The sequence below is a fragment of the Mandrillus leucophaeus genome, unplaced genomic scaffold (assembly GCF_000951045.1).
Source record: "Mandrillus leucophaeus isolate KB7577 unplaced genomic scaffold, Mleu.le_1.0 Scaffold337, whole genome shotgun sequence".
Lineage (NCBI taxonomy): Eukaryota > Metazoa > Chordata > Mammalia > Primates > Cercopithecidae > Mandrillus > Mandrillus leucophaeus.
This window is the reverse complement of record NW_012103554.1, coordinates 2,006,080-2,024,690: the sequence shown is the minus strand read 5'-3', so window position 1 is coordinate 2,024,690 and position 18,611 is coordinate 2,006,080. Positions and strand designations below refer to the sequence as shown.

General features: G+C 39.8%; 1 protein-coding gene across 1 annotated transcript in view; it reads right to left on the bottom strand.

The window, feature by feature from the left end:
* The window catches only part of CCDC170 (coiled-coil domain containing 170), a 99,614-nt gene that overhangs the window by 74,383 nt on the left and 6,620 nt on the right, over positions 1–18,611 (bottom strand). Inside the window, exons 3-4 of the mRNA XM_011988731.1 lie at positions 16,723–16,867; positions 12,894–13,079 (exon numbers count right to left, since the gene is read on the bottom strand). Of these exons, the coding sequence (XP_011844121.1) occupies positions 12,894–13,079; positions 16,723–16,867 (331 nt within the window). The remainder of the gene's footprint in view (positions 1–12,893; positions 13,080–16,722; positions 16,868–18,611) is intronic.

The following is an 18,611-nucleotide window of genomic DNA, read 5'->3' as shown; positions in this document are numbered from 1 at the left end:
AAAAAAAGAAAAAAAAAAAGGCAGTTCCCTCATGGGGAGGGGAGAGAGGGAGGGTGACAAGGGCTGAAAAACTGCCTGTTGGGTCTTTGCTGAGTACCTAGATGATGGATTCATTCGTACCCCAACCCCAGGGTCACAATATACCCATGAAACAAATCTGCACATGTACCCCCTGAATCTAATTATAAAATTTTAAAAAGACTACAAAGCACTATAGTCAATCATAATTTAACTGTACATTTTAAAATAACTAAAAGAATATAATTGGATTGTTTGTAACACAAAGAAAAAATACTTGAGGGGATGGATATCACTATTCTTCATGATATGATTATTACATATTGCATGTCTGTATCAAAATATCTCATGTACACCATAAATACACACACCCACTATGCACCCACAGAATTTTTTTTAATTTTAATAAATAAAAATTAAATTTTTTTTACTTTAAAAAAGGACTACAAAGCAACTAGTTTACAACACTATGACAGAAACAAAAACTCACATATCAACAGTAATTTTGACCATAAATGGCCTAAATGCTCCACTTAAAAGATGTAGAGTGGTAAATTGGATTAAAAAACAAGACTCTATGTTCTCTTTCCTCTAGAGACCCATCTTGCATGTAATAACAGACACAGGCTTAAAGTAAAAGGATGGAGAAATATCTATCACACAAATGGAAAACAGAAAAGAGCAAAAGTTGCCATTCTTGTATCAGATAAAACAAAATTTAAACCTACAACAGTAAGAAGAAAAAGAAAAGAACTACATGATGATAAAGGGCTCAATTCAACAAGATTTAACTATCCTAAATATATATACACACAGTATCAGAGCACCCAGATTTATAAAATACTACAATTAATAGATCTAAGAAAAGAGACAGCCATACAATAATCATGGAAACTTCAACAGCACATTGACAGCAATAGGCAGATCATTAAGTCAGAAAACTCACAAAGAAGCTCTGGACTTAAACTGGACCTTCAACAAAATGGACCTCACAGACATCTACAGAATACTGCACCCCACAACCACAGAATGTACATTTTTTCTCATCTGCAAACAGAACGTTCTATAACATTGAACACATGCCTCAGTCATAAAGCAAGTCTCAATACATTTAAAAATAAACTAAATCATATCAAGTATCTTCTCTGACCACAGTGAAATAAAATTAGAAATCAACACCACGAAAACCTCCCAAAACCACACAAGTACATGGAAACTAAACAACCTGCTTCTTAACGACTTTTGAGTAAACGACGAGATTAAAGCACGATTTAAAAATTCATTGAATCAAATTAAAATAAAGATACAACATATCAAAACCTCTGGGATACAGCAAAAGTAGTGTTAAGAGGAAAGTTTATAGTGCTAAATGCATACATCAAAAACACAGAAAGATCTCAAATTAACAACCTAACATCACACCTAATGGAACTACAAAAACAAGAACAAATTCAACCCAAAGCTAATAGAAGAAATAACTAAGATCAGAACAGAACTAAATAAAATTCAGAACCAAAAAAATATAAAAGGATGAACAAAATGAAAAGTTTCTTTTTTGAAAGGATAAGCCAAATTGACAGACCACTAGTCAAGTTAATCAAGAAAAAAAGAAGAACCAGAGAAGCACAATCAGAAATGACAAAAGTGACATTACAACTGATACCACAGAAACACAAAAGATCCTCAGAGATGACTATGAACATCTCTATGTGTCTGAAAATCCTAGCCAGAGAAATCAGACAAGAGAAAGAAATAAATGACATCCAAATTGGAAAAGAGAAAGTTAAGTTGTCCCTCTTTGCAAACAACATGATCTTATATTTAGGAAAACCAAAAGACTCCAAAAAAACCTCTTAAAAACTTATAAGTAAATTCAGTAAAGTAGCAGAATACAAAATAAACATCCAAAAATCAGTAGTGTTTCTATACACTAACAATGAACTACCTGAAAAAGAAATCAAGAAGGTAATCCCATTTACAATAGCTACAAAAACATAAAATAATTTATAAATTTAACCAAGGAAGTGAAAGACTTCTACAAGGAAAACTACAAAACCCTGATGAAAGAAATTAAAGAGGACACAAACAAATGAAAAGACATCTCATGCTCATGGATCAGAATAATTAATGTTGTTGGCTGCACATAGTGGCTTATGCCTATAATCCCAGCACTTTGGGAGGTCAGTGCAGGTGGATCACTTGAGGCCAGGAGTTCAAGACCAGCCTGGCCAACATGGCAAAACCCTGTCTCTACTAAAAATACAAAAATTAGCCAGGCATGGTGGCATGCGCCTGTAGTCCCAGCTACTCAGGAAGCTGGGCGCGAGAATCGCTTGAACCTGGGAGGTGGAAGTTGCAGTGAGCCAAGATCACACCACTGCACTCTAGCCTGGGAGTCAGAGCAAGATTCTGTCTCAAAACAAAAAGAAAGAAAGAAAAGATAAATTAATGTTGTTATATGACCATATTACCCAAAGTAATCTACAGATTAACTATAATCCCTATGAAAACATTAATATTATTTTTCATAGAAATAGAAAAAAATCATAAAATTTCTATTGATCCACAAAAGACCTTAAGTAGCCAAAGCAATCTTGAACAAAAAGAGCAAAGCTGGAGGCATCACACTAACTGACTTCAAAATATATTTCAAGGCTATAATAAACAAAACAGCAGGGTATTGGTATGAAATAGACAAATAGACTAAATGGAACAGAATAAAGAACGAAAAAACAAATCCACATAATTATAGCCAACTGATTTTTAACAATGTGCCAAGCATATCCACTCGGGTAAAAGACAGCCTCTTCAATAAATGGTGTTGGGAAAACTAGACATCCATATGCAGAAGAATGAAACTAGGTCACTATCTTTCTCATCATACACAAAAATCAACTCAAGATGGATTAGTGACCTAAACATAAGACCTAAAACTATAAAACTACTAGAATAAAATACAGAGGAAACATTTCAAGACATTGGCTAGGCAAATATTTTATGGCTAAGATCTCAAAAGCACAGGCAACAAAAAAAAAAGTAGGCAAAAGAGACTATATTAAACTAAAAAGCCTCTACACGGCACAAGGAGCAATCAACAGAGTGAAGAAATAGCCTGCTGAATGGGAAAAAATATTTGCAAGCTATTTATCCAACAAGGGACTAATATCCAGAATACACAGGAACTCAAGTAACTCAACGGTAAAAAAAAAAAAAACTAATCTCAATAAAAAGTGGGCAAGGACATGAATAGACATTTCACGAAAGACATACAAATGGCCAAAGGTTTATTTATTTATTCATTTAAGATGGAGTCTCACTCTGTCACCAGGCTGGAGTGCAGTGGTGCAATCTCGGCTCAGTGCAACCTACACCTCCCAAGCTCAAGCGATTCTCCTGCCGCAGCTCCCAGGTAGCTGGGATTACAAGTGTACATCACCACACCCAGCTGATTTTTTGTATTTTTAGCAGAGATGGAGTTTGGCCATGTTGGCCAGGCTGGTCTCAAACTCCTGACCTCAGGTGATCCACCCACCTTGGCCTCCCAAAGTGCTGAGATTTGGCCCAAAAGGTGTGTTTTTAAAATGCTCAACATCACTAATCATCAGGGAAATGCAACTGAAAACCACAATGAGATATCATCTAACCCCAGTTAGAATGGCTATTATTAAAAAGACAAAAACAAATAAACAAAAATAACAGATGCTGTCAAGGATACAGAGAAGAGGTAACTTTTGTAACACTGTTGGTGGGAATGTAAATTATTATGGCCACTATGGAACACAGTATGGAGATTTCTCAAAAAAACTAAAAATGTAAATACCACACATCCAGCAATCCCACTACTGAGTATCCAAAGGAAAGAACGTGAGCATAACAAAGAGATTCCTGCACACTCATGTTTACTGCAGCACTAGTCACAATCACAAATATATGGAATCAACCCAAGTGTCCACCAACGGATGAACAGATTTTTTTTTTTTTTTTTTTTTTTTTGAGACGGAATCTTGCTCTGTCACCCAGGCTGGAGTGCAGTGGTGCAATCCCAGCTCACTGCAAGCTCTGCCTCCTGGGTTCACGCCATTCTCCTGTCTCAGCCTCCTGAGTAGCTGGAACTACAGGTGCCTGCCACCACACCCGGCTAATTTTTTGTATTTTTTAGTAGAGACGGTGTTTCACCATGTTAGCCAGGATGGTCTCGATCTCCTGACCTCATGATATGCCCTCCTCGGCCTCCCAAAGTGCTGGGATTACAGGTGTGAGCCACCGCACCCAGCCTGAATAGATTTTTTTAATTTGGTATACATACACAATGGACTACTACTAAGCCATTAAAAAATGAAATCATGTCATTTGCAGAAACATGGATGGAATGAGAAGTCATTATGTTGAGTGAAATAAGCCAGGCCCAGAAAGACAAATATCACATGTTCTCACTCATATGCAGGAAATAAAAGAGTTGACTCATAGAATTAGAGTAGAAAAATAGATTCCAGAGGCTGGGAAGGGTGAGTGGGTGGGAGGAGGGATGAAGAGAGGTTGGTTAATGGATATGAGCATACAATTAGATAGAAGAAATAAGCTTTAACGTTCGTCAGCAGAGTAGGGTGACTATAGATAACAATGTATTACATATTTTGAAATAGCTAGAAGAGAGGACTTGAAATGTTCCCAACACATAGAAATTATAAAAACTTAAGGTGATGAAGACCTTAAATACCTTGACTTGATCCTCATACATTCTATGCGTGTGACAAAATAGTACATGTACCTATTAAATACATTCAAGTATCATGTAGCAATAATAAAAAATTAGGAGGCATGAAATCTTCATATATTATAGCAGAAAGTCTTTGCCAAATACTGCCTCAAATTGATGAAACAGGAATAAAATTGTATTACTTTAAAGTTTTAGTTTTGTTTGTTTGTCTTTTGTTTTGAGACAGGGTCTCGCTCTGTCACCCAGGTTGGAGTGCAGTGGCTCAATCTCGGCTCACTGCAACCTCCACCTCCCAGGTTCAAGTGACTCTTGTGCCTCAGCCTCCCAATAGCTGGGATTACAGGCATGCACTACCATGCCCAGCTAATTTTTGCGCTTTTGGTAGAGACAGGGTTTCACCATGTTGACCAGGCTGGTCTTGAACTTCTGGCCTCAAGTGATCTGCCTGGGATTACAGGCATGAGCCTCCCAAAATGCTGGGATTACAGGCATGAGCCACCACGGCTGGCCACTTTAAAGTCTTAATGGTAATTTTCAAAAGAACTAAAAAAGAGAAACAGTTAAAACAAATCATTTTGTAGGAGTCTTATAAACAGCTTCTCATTTTATTATAGAGATAGGGATCTCACTATGTTGCCCAGGAACTCCTGGCCTCAAGTGATCCTCCAGCCTCAGCCTCCCAAAGTGTTGAGATTACAAGTATATGCCACCATCCCCAGCCCAGTTTTAATTTTTTATAATATGAGCAGATATTATTTGGTGTTTATTATTTTCATTTTAATTCCTCATCCAGAGACTAGAACTCCCCCAACCTCACAGACAATAAGAAGGAGGGTTCAAATAAGAAAAGTTTGAAAGATCTAAGGCTGTTTAGCCAGAAGAAGAGACTTAGAAATCCATAATAAATGTCCTTAACCACTCGAAGTGTGACCATAGGAAAAGGGATTTTCATTTATTCAGCGAAGTTTCACAAGTTAGTACCAGGATAAGGAACTGAATTATAGAGGCTCTAATCCTGACTTGCTACAATATGGAACTGTCAAACAATTAGAACTTCACAAAGATGAGACGGCCCTCCTTATACAGTAGTGAGTTCCCTGTTTCTAGAAGAGTTAAAGGAAAGCCCGGACATTAGCTAGTCAGGGAAATTGTTTTAAAACATGATTCTTATTTCACATAGAGAGTTAGACGATCTAGATTCTAAATGGCCCGAAGGTCACTTCCAACTTTATGATTCTAGAATTGTAAAGAGGTCTGTAATTTCTTTAGTAACCTATCTCATCTAGTCATTTCTTACTTTCAGGAACTATTTCCATATGACTATACTTTAAATTAATCTCATTTTTATTTTATCCCTAGGTAAAAGTAAAGAACTAGGAAAGGGAAATTAAAACACTGAACGCCAATTGCGTGCCAGACACATCCTAAGTATTTTACGTATATTTTATCATTTAATTCTAACGTAATAGTAAGAGAGCCTTATTTTCCCATTTTATAGATTTTAAAAACTGAGGTCCAGGCTGGGCATGGTGGCTCACACCTGTAATCCCAGCACTTTGGGAGGCCGAGGCAGGCAGATCATGAGGTCAGGAGTTCGAGACAAGTCTGGCCAACACAGTGAAACCCCATCTCTACTAAAAATACAAAAATTAGCTGGGTGTGGTGGTATGTGCCTGTAGTCCCAGCTACTTGGGAGGCTGAGGCAGGAGAATCGTTTGAACACAGGAGGCAGAGGTTGCAGTGAGCCGAGGTCACGCCACTGCACTCTAGCCTGGGCAATACAGCAAGACTCTGTCTCACAAAAAAAAAAAAAAAACATTTCCAAAGAGATCAAGCTACATGCTGCAATCACATAGCCAAATGATTCTGGAGCCAGGATGAAAAGCTAAGCAGCCTAATTAAAGAGCCTAGCTTCTTAACCACTCTGTGCAGTCTCTCTCTCTCTGTCTCTCTCTCTCTCTGTCTCTCTCTCTCTGAGACAGAGTCTAGCTTTGTCGCCCAAGCTGGAGTGCAGTGGTGCCATCTCAGCTCACTGCAACCTCTGCCTCCCAGGTTCAAGCAATTCTTCTGCCTCAGCCTCCCGAGTAGCTGGGATTACAGGCGCCCGCCACACGCTTGGCTAATTTTTGTATTTTTAGTAGAGATTGGGTTTTGCTGTGTTGGTCAGGCTGGTCTCAAACGCCTGACCTCAAGTTATCCGCTCACCTTGGCCTCCCAAAGTGCTGGGATTATAAGCGTGAGCCACTGCACCCGGCCTGTGCAGTGTCTCTCTTACATATTCCACTGTAAGCTAACAAAAAAGGCAGAACTGACATCATTGCAAACCCAGGCCTGCCTGACTCTAATACCACTTTATTTCCTAGCTTTAATTCTTGCTAGCAGAATTAAATGCAACATGGAAGTTTAGTTTCCGATCTCACTGATTTTAACTTCTATAATTCATAGGAAATGGGTGTGTGGCTTGCCCAGGCAAAATGACTGCTTTCCTCAACAGTAGGTTATTTCAAGAAAACCAATGGGAAAAGTACCAGCCTTTGGTAGTTTTTAAGACATACTTCAATATGAAACTACCAAAATCTTTTCAGGTAATATATTTATCATATATATGACAAATCACTTGGACTTTTATTTGTGAAATTTTCTTGAAGGAACTGAAGTAGAGTCTTCAAGCAAATCAGAAAAGCTGAGTTCTGTAGAAACCACACCCTAGCCCTGTGGCTACTTCTACTTCTGCAGTGCTTCTGGACTTCACTAATAAAGTAAGTTTCCTACCTCAAAAACAGAGCTTTAGAAAGCATTATGAAGACTCTTCCTGAGGCTGTTAATGTGTCAGTAAAACCACTTGATGGTATTTTTGAGTAGTAAATCTCTGGGAGTCACAATCCTATGAATAAAGTACTTTATTAAAGACCTCAAGTTTTTTTTATTGCCCATATAACTTTTTTTTCAATTTTTACGATTTTGGCAGCAACTTCATCCCAAAGTGAATGTGTTTCCAAAGTCTGAACAACATTGCATCAGTCATTTACAAGTGAAGACACTTATATAAAAAGAGGAATAAGTTCTGGTTTTTGAATGTGCTATTATGACACATTTTCTTACTCATTTCCTACTACTGATCTCTAGAGATGCATTTTTATAAATGAATATTAAATTCTTCCTAATAGTCAAGTCTTTTTTAACCCGTCCTCTCCCCCCTAATATCCAAATCTTGATAATTTAATAACTACTAGCTATAATTGAATTAAAAGTTACTCATTGAGGACATTTTCGTGGCTATTTATTGTCATTGTTCCACTGACTAATAAATAGTTTCTGGCATCAGACTTGTATGTAGGATGTAGCTGTGAATATATATGGAAAGAAGATTATTGCTGAAGGTACAATAATGTAATGATCTGGGTTCAAATCCTAGCTTTGCCATTTAATAGCTGTGTGAAGTTGAGCAAAGTGAATAACCTCTCTGATCACTTAGCACAATGACTGTGCTAATGGTAAGTATTCAATAAATGAACATTTCTAAATCATTGATTTTGCTTTCTAAGCACCATTTCCTCGTATTAGGAACCAAAGCTCTTTAAAGAATTAGCTGGTAGGCCGGGTGCAGTGGCTCATGCCTGTAATCCCAGCACTTTGGGAGGCCAAGGTGGATGGATCACTAGAAGTCAGGAGTTCGAGACCAGCCTGGCCAACATGGTGAAACCTCTCTCTACTAAAAATACAAAAAATTAGCCAAGCATAGTGGCACATGCCTATAATCCCAGCTACTGGGGAGGCTGAGGCAGGAGAATCACTTGAACCAGGGAGGCGGAGGTTGCAGAGAGCTGAGGTTGTGCCACTGGACTCCAGCCTGAGAGACAGAACGAGACCCTGTCTCAAAAAAAGAAAGAATTGGCTGGTTTTAGTTCAGTGGCCTGAATATTGCAAGAGAGCCTGTGATGACTTCTTCAGCTAGAGTTCAAGGAAGACTTGAGAGACTAAAGGACTCATTCTACAAAGTCACAGGGGACATCCTGAAGGAGCTTCTGCTGGACAAATTTGGAGAATTTGGAGCACTGAAAGAGAATAATTGATTATAACACAGTGAATAAATAAAAATCCATGTGTCCATAGAATTGAAAACAAAAGGAAAGAAAATAAAGAAAGCTTTCCTTTTGAGAAGAATACCGCCTAATAGATGGGAGGAATGATGAAATTAGAATATCACCACTTTGCCACCCATGATGTAATAGTTAATCCGGACAAGAAGCGGTAAATGCTAACATCACTAGTTAAAGTCATAGGGAACAGGAATAACCTGATGATTACCACCATACAGAAACTTCACTGCAGAAGAGAAAAAATGTACACTTACACCAAAGAGATTGGTAGTCAAACTTAGTGTCACCAGCAGTGGAACACTCTAACATTATTTGCCTTCTAATAGAATGCAACATGAAAAATAATATGTAATATTCTTGCCAAAAGCCTTAACCTGAGTCCAATCCAGCCTCTAGATCCAACTTTTAAATTTACAGGAAACAAGTTAAACCACACAGTGAAGAAATAATTAGGCCACTGCTCTGGACTCTCCAAAATGTCAATGCTGTTTGAAAACAGTAAGAACAACAACAACAAAAAAAACTGAAACTAATCAACAAATGCAGTGAATTAACCTAGGTGGGATCCCAATTTGGGGAAGAAAACTGCTGGAAAAGACATTCTTGTAGCAAGTGGTGAAATTTGAATGTGGAGTGATACTAGATGATTCTTAGCTAAGCCAAACTTGGTGGCTTAAAACAACAACCACTGATTATCTCACAGTTTCTATGGGTCAGGAATCTCGGCACGACTTTGCTGGTGGTAATTCTGGCTCAGGGGCTCTCCTAAGGTTAGGGCCAAGCTGTTGAGCAGGGCTGCAGTCCTCCCCAGGATTGCCCAGAGGAGGATTCCCTGCTGGGCTCACTCACAGGGTAGCTGACAGGCCTCAGGTCCCTGCCACGTGGGCCTCCCGAGAGGTGGCTGAGTGTCTTCACCACATGGTAGCTGACTTCCTTCTCTCTAGATCTACCTCACAACACGGCCCCTGGCTTCCCTCAAGAGCAAGTGATTCCAGAGAGATCAACAGAGTATATCTAGGACAGAAGCCACAGCCTTTTTATAACCTAATATCAAAAGTGATATCCATCATTTCTGACATATTCTATTCTCTAGAAGGGAATCAGTAAGTCCAGACCATGCTCAAGAGGAAACATATAAAAAAAATGTGCATGCTTGAAAACCACCACAGATGGTATCCGGCATTACAGTTAACTTTCAGATGCAGCAGTGGTATTGTGGTTACAAAGGGCAATGTCCTTATTCTTAGGATAAATATGCTGACATAGTTAGAGGCAATACATATGATGTCTGCAACTTATTTTCAAGTGGTTCTGCAAATATATCTATGTTTATGTAACAATAAACAAACAATAACATATATATTGTTTATGTAAAATAATAAAGCAAATAAAACAAAATGCTAACCATTGTTGCATCTGGGCGGAGGTGGGTGGGTGATCATTGTCATATTCCTTAACCCTTTCTATATATTCAAAATTTTTTAAAAGAAAATGTTGGTGAAAAATAATGGAAAGTTATTAGGTTGATGCCATTAAAAGTCATTGCAAAAACCACAGTTACTTTTGCACCAAGCTAATACTATGGACTGATTTGTGTCTTCCCCAAAATTCGTATTTTGAAGTCCTAATCCCCGATGTGATGGTATTTGTGGGTGGGGCTTTTGGCAGGTGATTAGGTTCAGATGAAGTTTTGAGGGTGGGAACCTCATCATGGGATTAGTGCCCTTAGAAGGAGAGACATCATAGCACTTAGCTTGCTTGCTCTCTGTGTGACATGTGAGGACACAGGGAGAAGGCAGCCATCTACATGCAGGATGAGGGCCCTCACCAGAACCTGACCATGCTGGCACCCTGATCTTGGATTTCCCAGCCTCCAGAATTGGAGAAATACATTTATGTTGTTTAAGCCACCCAGTCTATGGTACTGTGTTATGGCAGTCCAAGCTGACGATGAGGGCATTGACAATAATAAACATTGCCCTTTCCACAGAGTTAATGTGTCAGGAGAATAAAGCCAGTGGTGCAAAGGGCTTTTTGATGCAGGAAATTAATTGAAAATAGAAATTATTGTCATGACTGTGCTTTCCAACTTCCCATCTCACCTCGGTGTGGCTGTCACTAGACAGAGAAGGCCCAAAAGAAATTCCCGAAAAGGCAACTCCTTCTCCTGCACCCACCAATTCCACAGGCCCCTCCTCAGCCTGTGGGCCACCACTAGCCCTTCACCCCCAGGGAGGCTCCCTTTATCAGCACCAGTCCTTAGCTGATCTTAAATTCCATCTGCTAGGCCATTGCCATTCACTTTTTTCCTATGTACTTTTATTAATTGATTGTACAAGCTCTTTTTTAACTTTTGGAAATGAATCATTATTGTTAATCCCATGATAAATTTCTTTATCACAAAATTATAATTAAGGGATTATATAGTGTTAAAAAATATATATGGCATTAAGTCCCATGCTCAGATAGGTTGCAAATCATTTGAAAAGATCAGCCAATTCATTGTGTAAATAAAAGTTTATAATTCAGTCACTTCCCTTTGGCAATATCTGTCAGAATTACAAGGTCCATGTCCTTTGGCCCAGCGAGTCTACTTCTTGGATTTTGTCTTACTGATATATCCTCTCACATGAAGAATGATAAAAGATTACTCATAATACCTGTATTGATAATAATGTATAGGATATTGTCATTGGTGTTAAAATATAAATAAAAAGAGAAAAATATAGTGTGCAGAGTGTGTCAACATTTGTGTTAAAAAGAAATTAAAAGAACATGTGTATGTGTGTAAAATATTTCCAGAAGAGTATATAAGAAATCACTGGGGCAGAGCACAGTGGCTCATGCCTGTAATCCCAGCACTTTGGAAGGCCCAAGTGGGAGGATCACTTGAGGCCAGGAGTTTAGGACCAGCCTGGGCAACATAGCCAGACCCTGTCTCTACAAAAAAAGTGTTTTAAAAGAAAGAAATTGTTAACAGAGAGGTTGCCTCTGAAGAGAACCAGATGGCTGGGGAGAGGGGTATGGGGAACATGTTTCACCATATACTCTTGTACATTTAGAATTTTGTTTCTTGTAAATATATTACCTATTTGTTCAAATATATTAAATTTAAACTTTTTAAGATCCTATAATTTAACTAAAGTAAGACATCTTCTCTACAAATTCTTTACTTTTAAGTGTTTTGTATTTCTTTTTCCCATTTATTAAAAAAGTGTGGCCAGGCACGGTGGCTTACGCCTGTAATTCCAGCACTTTGGGAGGCCGAAGCAGATGGATCGCTTGAGGCCAGGAGTCAAGACCAGCCTGGCTAACACAGTGAAACCCTGTCTCTATTAAAAACACAAAAATCAGGCTAGGCGCGGTGGCTCACGCCTGTAATTCCAGCACTTTGGGAGGCCGAGACTGGCGGAACATGAGGTCAGGAGATCTAGACCATCGTGGCTAACACGGTGAAACCCCCGTCTCTACTAAAAATACAAAAAAACAAAATTAGCCAGGCATGGTGGCGGGTCCCTATAGTCCCAGCTACTAGGGAAACTGAGGCGGGAGAATGGCGAGAACCCGGGAAGCAGAGCTTTGGCGAGCCACGATCGCACCACCGCACTCTGGCCTGGTCGACAGAGCAAGATTCTGTCTCAAAAAACAAACAAACACACAAAAAACTAGCTGGGCATGGTGGTGGGCGCCTGTAGTCCCAGCTACGTGGGAGACTGAGGCAGGAGAACTGCTTGACCCCGGAAGGCGGAAGTTGCAGTGAGTCAAGATAGCACCACTGCACTCCAGTCTGGATGACAGAGTGAGACTCCTTCTCAAAAATTAATTAATTAATTAATTACAATTAAAATTTTTAAATGTACATATAGCCAATGGCCTGTTCAAGTCACCTTGTCCCATGTCGTCCCCAACCCTTCTGCTGAGTGCAGGCTCTTAAAATTGTGATCAATAAAAAAAAAATTGTGATCAATAGTTCTAGGGCACTTATCTGACATCCATCTCTTCCATTTCTACTTCCTCAACATGGTCCCAGATGCACACGTGTACTTCACATATCATACCTGGTTCAGCTTGTCTTTCTCTTCAGTACAGGAGGCAGCTTTTTTCTGCTCTCTGTTGACTTCTGAAGCCAGTCTCATGATCGTCTCTCTGCTAGCTTTTGCCTCCATCTCATGGACATTTATAGTCTCTTCAAGAATAACAATTTGTCCTTTCACGAATTCATTTTCCTTGCACAGCTCTCTAAGCTGAAGAGAAAGCAATTACAGCTGTCCTATAAAAATTAACAATTTCATACATTTTCTCTAAGCAACTCACAATCTATAGACAGCATTATCATATGAAAAATGTAAGAGCACTATCCCTGCATGGACTCGAAATGTCACATTTTCAAAGGCAGCCTTTAAACTCTGTTTTAGACCTGGGAGTCCAATTCAAATTATCCAAAAGGTGGCCACAAGGCAAGGATAATGAAGCCAAAAGCGTCCCAAGGGAACACACATCAGCAAACCTCTGGCTGCTAAATACACCAGGTAAGGCGAAGCTCTACAGAGGCTACAGTAGGCGATGAAGCAAGGGCCCTGCCTTCAGCCCATGTCCACTCAGACCTACTGCAGTCAAGACACCACGTGGCACTGGAGGAAATACAGAGAAGACAGGGCCATGCTTTTTAAAATATATATATATTCTTCTATTTAATATAAGCATAGGAAAATTCTGAATAACAGCTCAGTGTTTATTATAGGGAATTGAGATTAGCAGGGCTTTTGCTTACTATGTTGTGCACTGGAATGGTTAACTGGGAGCATTTATAAGATTTACAAGGGGAAAATAAAAGCCAGCAGGCTCCTTGACCTCAGGGAAGGAGCCACACAGACAAACTCACTCTGTAGGGCCAGGGGAAGGCCTGTAGGGTGACTTGAGACCCCTCAGGACAGGGCCAGCATTTGTGTTGAGACTCTCCGTGGAAGTGATGTATCTCTGAGCCTCAATGCTCTGAAAACACGGAGCCCTACTCCCAGCTCACGCTGTCCCCTCTCCCTCCAACACTCTTCCTCACGTTTGCATGATCGTTCCTCAATAGCCCTCAAAACTCCCGACCTCAGGGGGGCGCTCCTCAGACAGTCTCCGACACCCGTGACTTGCTTCCCTCTCTATCCCTGCATCCTAATTTGTTTTTCTGTATTGCACCTTTCACCATGTGGAGCAATCCTACATACTTATTTGGTTATTTCTTCACTATCGTTACCCCTTGAAAATGAAATCTCTAGGAGAGCATAGTCTTGTCTCACTCACTTCTCTCTCTCCAGTACTCAAAACAGTGTCTAGCATATAGTAAGCACTCACTAAATATTTGCGAAATGAAGGAATGAATGTCAAATTATTAGGAATGCATGGTTCCTTGGGAATGCGTGGGCACACGTGTTTATGAGGGCGTGTGAAAGCGAAGGAACAGTTTTGAAACCAGAGCCATTTTGTTCTTGGAGGAACACCTAATGACGCTGCAGTCTCGGTCAAGACAGCAGACTTCCTGATCTGGGCAATTTTTTTTGTTTTTTTCTTTTTAAGACAGGCACGTGCTCACGTGGCCGAGATGCCAAAGCTCCCGATTCCTACCCTCTGTCGTGAAATATAGATTCCATTACTCTTCAGCTAAGCTGAAGCCAACAAATCCCAGGAGGAAATTGCCATCAAAAAGATGGTTTCTTACTCATTTTTCCCAAGTGGAAGAAACCCACCACACCACACAGGGCCATGGGAAAGCACCAGGGCCAGTCGGGAGGCAGAAGACGGGAGAAAAGCTGGCGAGAGACTTTACTGTCGCCTCCACAGGAAGGAATAAGCAAAACAGAGTAAGCAGACTTAGGGTTGGCTATTGAATGATTTCAGTGGCTCTTGGGGTGTAGGGGCTGATCCGAGCTATTTGGGGGACTTAGGGCAAGGGGCAGTAGCCTGAAGGTAAGAGCCAGTTGTAGGAGGTGACTGGGGAGTGGGCTCCGGATTGGTCAGTTCACACGTGAAAGCTCTGCTGGGAAGGACAGGCTCTTCCAGCTCAGCAAGACCCCAGAAGTCAAAGCCTTAGAAATACAGAAAAGACAAGGGCATGATGAATGTAGTAGAAACACCCAGATTAGCACCGGGAGATTGTGTCTGATAAAGAGAAAAGGGTGTCACGGAAGAAGGAGCTTCTGAATTCCCTTTTCTTTTGCCCATCATTTGGTTTGAAAGATAATTCTCAAACGACAAGTGGACTTTTACAGCCGAGCTCCCGGTCACAGGTTAGCCATAGGGAACAGGAGGAGAAGCATCCAGCACCCATGAAAGCATCGGGTGGACATATGGTCCCAGCTATCAAAACCCATCCGTGAAGTGGAATACTTCCCAAAGTCGAATGAAGTCATCTTGCGGCTTTCAGAGAGGACGTTTGGGAAGCTCACTAGTAGACACCTGAGAGATGACTTTTTAAAATGGCTGCATTTTAAAAAGGCTGCATGATAGGCCAGACATGATGGCTCACGCCTGTAATCCCAGCACTTTGGAAAGCCAAGGTGGGAGAATCGCTTGAGCCCAGGAGTTAGAGACCAGCCTGGGCAATACAGTGAGACCTCAACTCCATTTAAAAAAAAAAAAAAAAAAAAAAAGACGCATGGGTGCTGGGCATGGTGACTCCAATCACAGCACTTTGGGAGGCAGAGGTAGGGTAATTGTTTGAGGCCAGGAGTTCAAGACCAGCCTGGACAACATAGCAAGACCTCGTCTCTAAGTAAATAAAATAATTAGCCAGACGTGGTGCACGCCTGTAGTCCCAATTACTTAGGAAGCTAAGGCAAAAGGATCACTTGAGCCCAGGAAGTCAAGGCCACAGTAAACTAGGATCATGCCACTGTACTCCAGCCTGGGTGACAGAGCAAGATCTTGTCTCTAAATTTAAACCAGATAAACAAACAAACAAACAAAAACAAACATTAAAAAAACGACTGTATGGAAATCTGTCAGGAAGCAAGGATATGAAAGGTTTGTAAATAGCCAAAGAGAACCATGAGCACTCAGATACTTTCAGGCATCCTAATGAAGCACTATGGGCCAAGTGAATTATTCAGTTAATATTATTTATTTCTGGCTTAATGGTAATCTACTATTAAAGTAGAATTTTTGCTATTTGGGTTTTTTTTGTTTTGTTTGTTTTTTTGAGACAGAGTCTTACTCTGTGGCCCAGGCTGGAGTGCAGTGGCTTGATCTCACTGCAACCTCCGCCTCCTGGTTCAAGTGATTCTCCTGCCTCAGCCTTCCAATTATCTGGGATTATAGGTGCCCGCCACCATGCCCTGCTAATTCTTGTATTTTAGTAGAGATGGGGTTTCACCATGTTGGCCAGGCTGGTCTCGAACCCCTGACCCCAGGTGATCTGCCTGCCTGGGCCTCCCAAAGTGCTGGGATTACAGTTGTGAGCCACCATGCCCAGCCACTATTTGGTTTTAATGTAAATTTTTACAGTACTTTAGAACTCACACTCAATCAGTATCCTAAAAATGACATGCAGCTGGTTTTGTGTGAGTATATGTCTGGCTGTAACTAAAAGGAAAAAATCTCCCTAAAGCAAATGGTTAAAATGAGTAATTAATTGTATATGACAACCTAAATATATTTTAGACAAAGCCATTATCTCTTTTGGAGAATAATTAATTCCAATAATGCTAGAAAAGATCTTGGAATTGAGGCTCAGGAAGGTGATATGACTTGTCCCAAGTCACACAGTTAATTAATGCTACACTTGGGCTACTGTGCCATTCTCCTGCCACCCCCACTCAAACTCAACCACAGCACTTCCTTTCATGCCACATGTCAGAATCACCACTACATTTATAGACTTTGTAATCTGCATACAGATACCTTTAAAATTAAATCTTCATCTGATGCCTTGTCATTCCTCTCGTCTGGATCCAAGCAGTCACGCAGTTGAATCAGAAATTCCTCATGTTTCCTGCAATTCTTTGAAACTTGTTTCTTATTCTCCTCATTTTCTTTTGAACACTTTCTGTTAGGCAAATAACAAGTAAGTCAGAATTTAACACCATGGAAGATAACATTCGTCAAACTAAGTCAGAATATAAGCTCTCTGGGGGAAATAATTGTCGTTTTCAACGCAACACAGTTTCCCAGACACAGAGAAAATTATTGTCACAGAAGCCCTATAAAGCCCTATAAAGGAAGGAGAAAAGTGGCAGCAATTTTGGGACACCTATGCTTTGCAGAAATATAAGGAAATCTTCAAGGCATTGTGGACTTAGTAACAGGAGGGGAAATGGATTCCCCTAGCCTCAACCCTCTAGGATCTCTAAAAATGGAGGCACGTGTCTGGAGCACAATGCTCACAATCCACATAGCCATGGGTCTTCCCTGGGGCCTCATGGGGAAGGAGAGTGCTACCACATTGATTCTAGAGGATCAAGCTTCATTTTATTTTCAAACTTTACAATACAGTGATTTATTTATAAGGGTCCTGGTTCGTGGCCAGGCATAACTATAATAACAAATACATCAAAAGCAGAGAAGGTTCTCGCCTCTGGAAAAGAGATGTGTTCAATCACCAGCAAAGTTCATTACGAGTTTTCACATTCCCTCAGTCTTTAAGGAGTATTGCAAGAAAGGAAAGAAAATCATTATATTGAAGAGATGTCTGAACCCCCATGTTTACTGCAGTTCTATTCACAGTAGCCAAGACAGGGAATCAACACAGGTGCCCATCAGTGGGTGAATAGAGGGAAAAAATATGATATATGTACACACTGGAATACTACTTAGCCTTTTAAAAGAATGAAATCCTGTCAGGAGTGGCAATATGGAAGAACCTGGAGGATACTATGTTAAGCAAATTAAGTCAAGTACAGAAAGATAATTACCTCATGTTCTCACTCATAAGTAGGAGCCAAAAAAAACTGAACTCGTGGAAGCAGAGTAGAATTTCGATTATTAGAGGCTGGAAAAGGTAGCGGATGAAGGAGGATACAGTGAGGTTAGTCAATGGCTATAAACTTATAAAGATGGTTATAAAGTTATAAAGCTAGATGGCAGGAGTAAGTTCTTGTGTTCTGTAGCATAGTAAGGTGAATACAGTTAACAAGAATTTAGTTTTCAAATAGCTAGAAGAGAGGATTTTGAATGTTCACAACACATAAAAATGATAACTGTTCAAGATGATGGATGTGCTAATTTCCCTGATTTGATCATTATACATTGTATACATATATCAAAATATCACTCCATATCCCATAAATATGTACAATTATTACAAGTCCACTAAAAATAAAAGGAAAAAAAAAGAGCATTGGAAGAGTATTAGAATTGGCCAGTCAAGGAAAAAGGAAATTTGTGGTCTATTATGAATATATTATTTCAAATCTCAGATAGGTTTGTTGAAATAGTATGGTCTATTTCTAATGCTTTAAATGTTAGCAACTAAGAGATCGTCAAAAATAGGCATACTTTAAAGGCAAATTAGAATCATTTCAGTAATTTAGTGTCATTTTTTAAATATCCAAGATAATAAACATGATTATTGCTTTTCCTTTTTACCATGTTGAGTGTTTACTGCAAATTCCTTCGATCTATTCAAAGAGTAACAAAGCATGTAATTGCAGATACTCAAAGCATATCAGATTTCTATTTAGAAAAATGTGTAACGATGAAAGACTAACATTGCTGTATCTCTGAGTTCTTATTTTAGCATATGAAAGGTAAAACTCTTCAGTCTTTTGGACCCAGGAAAGGCATAATTAATT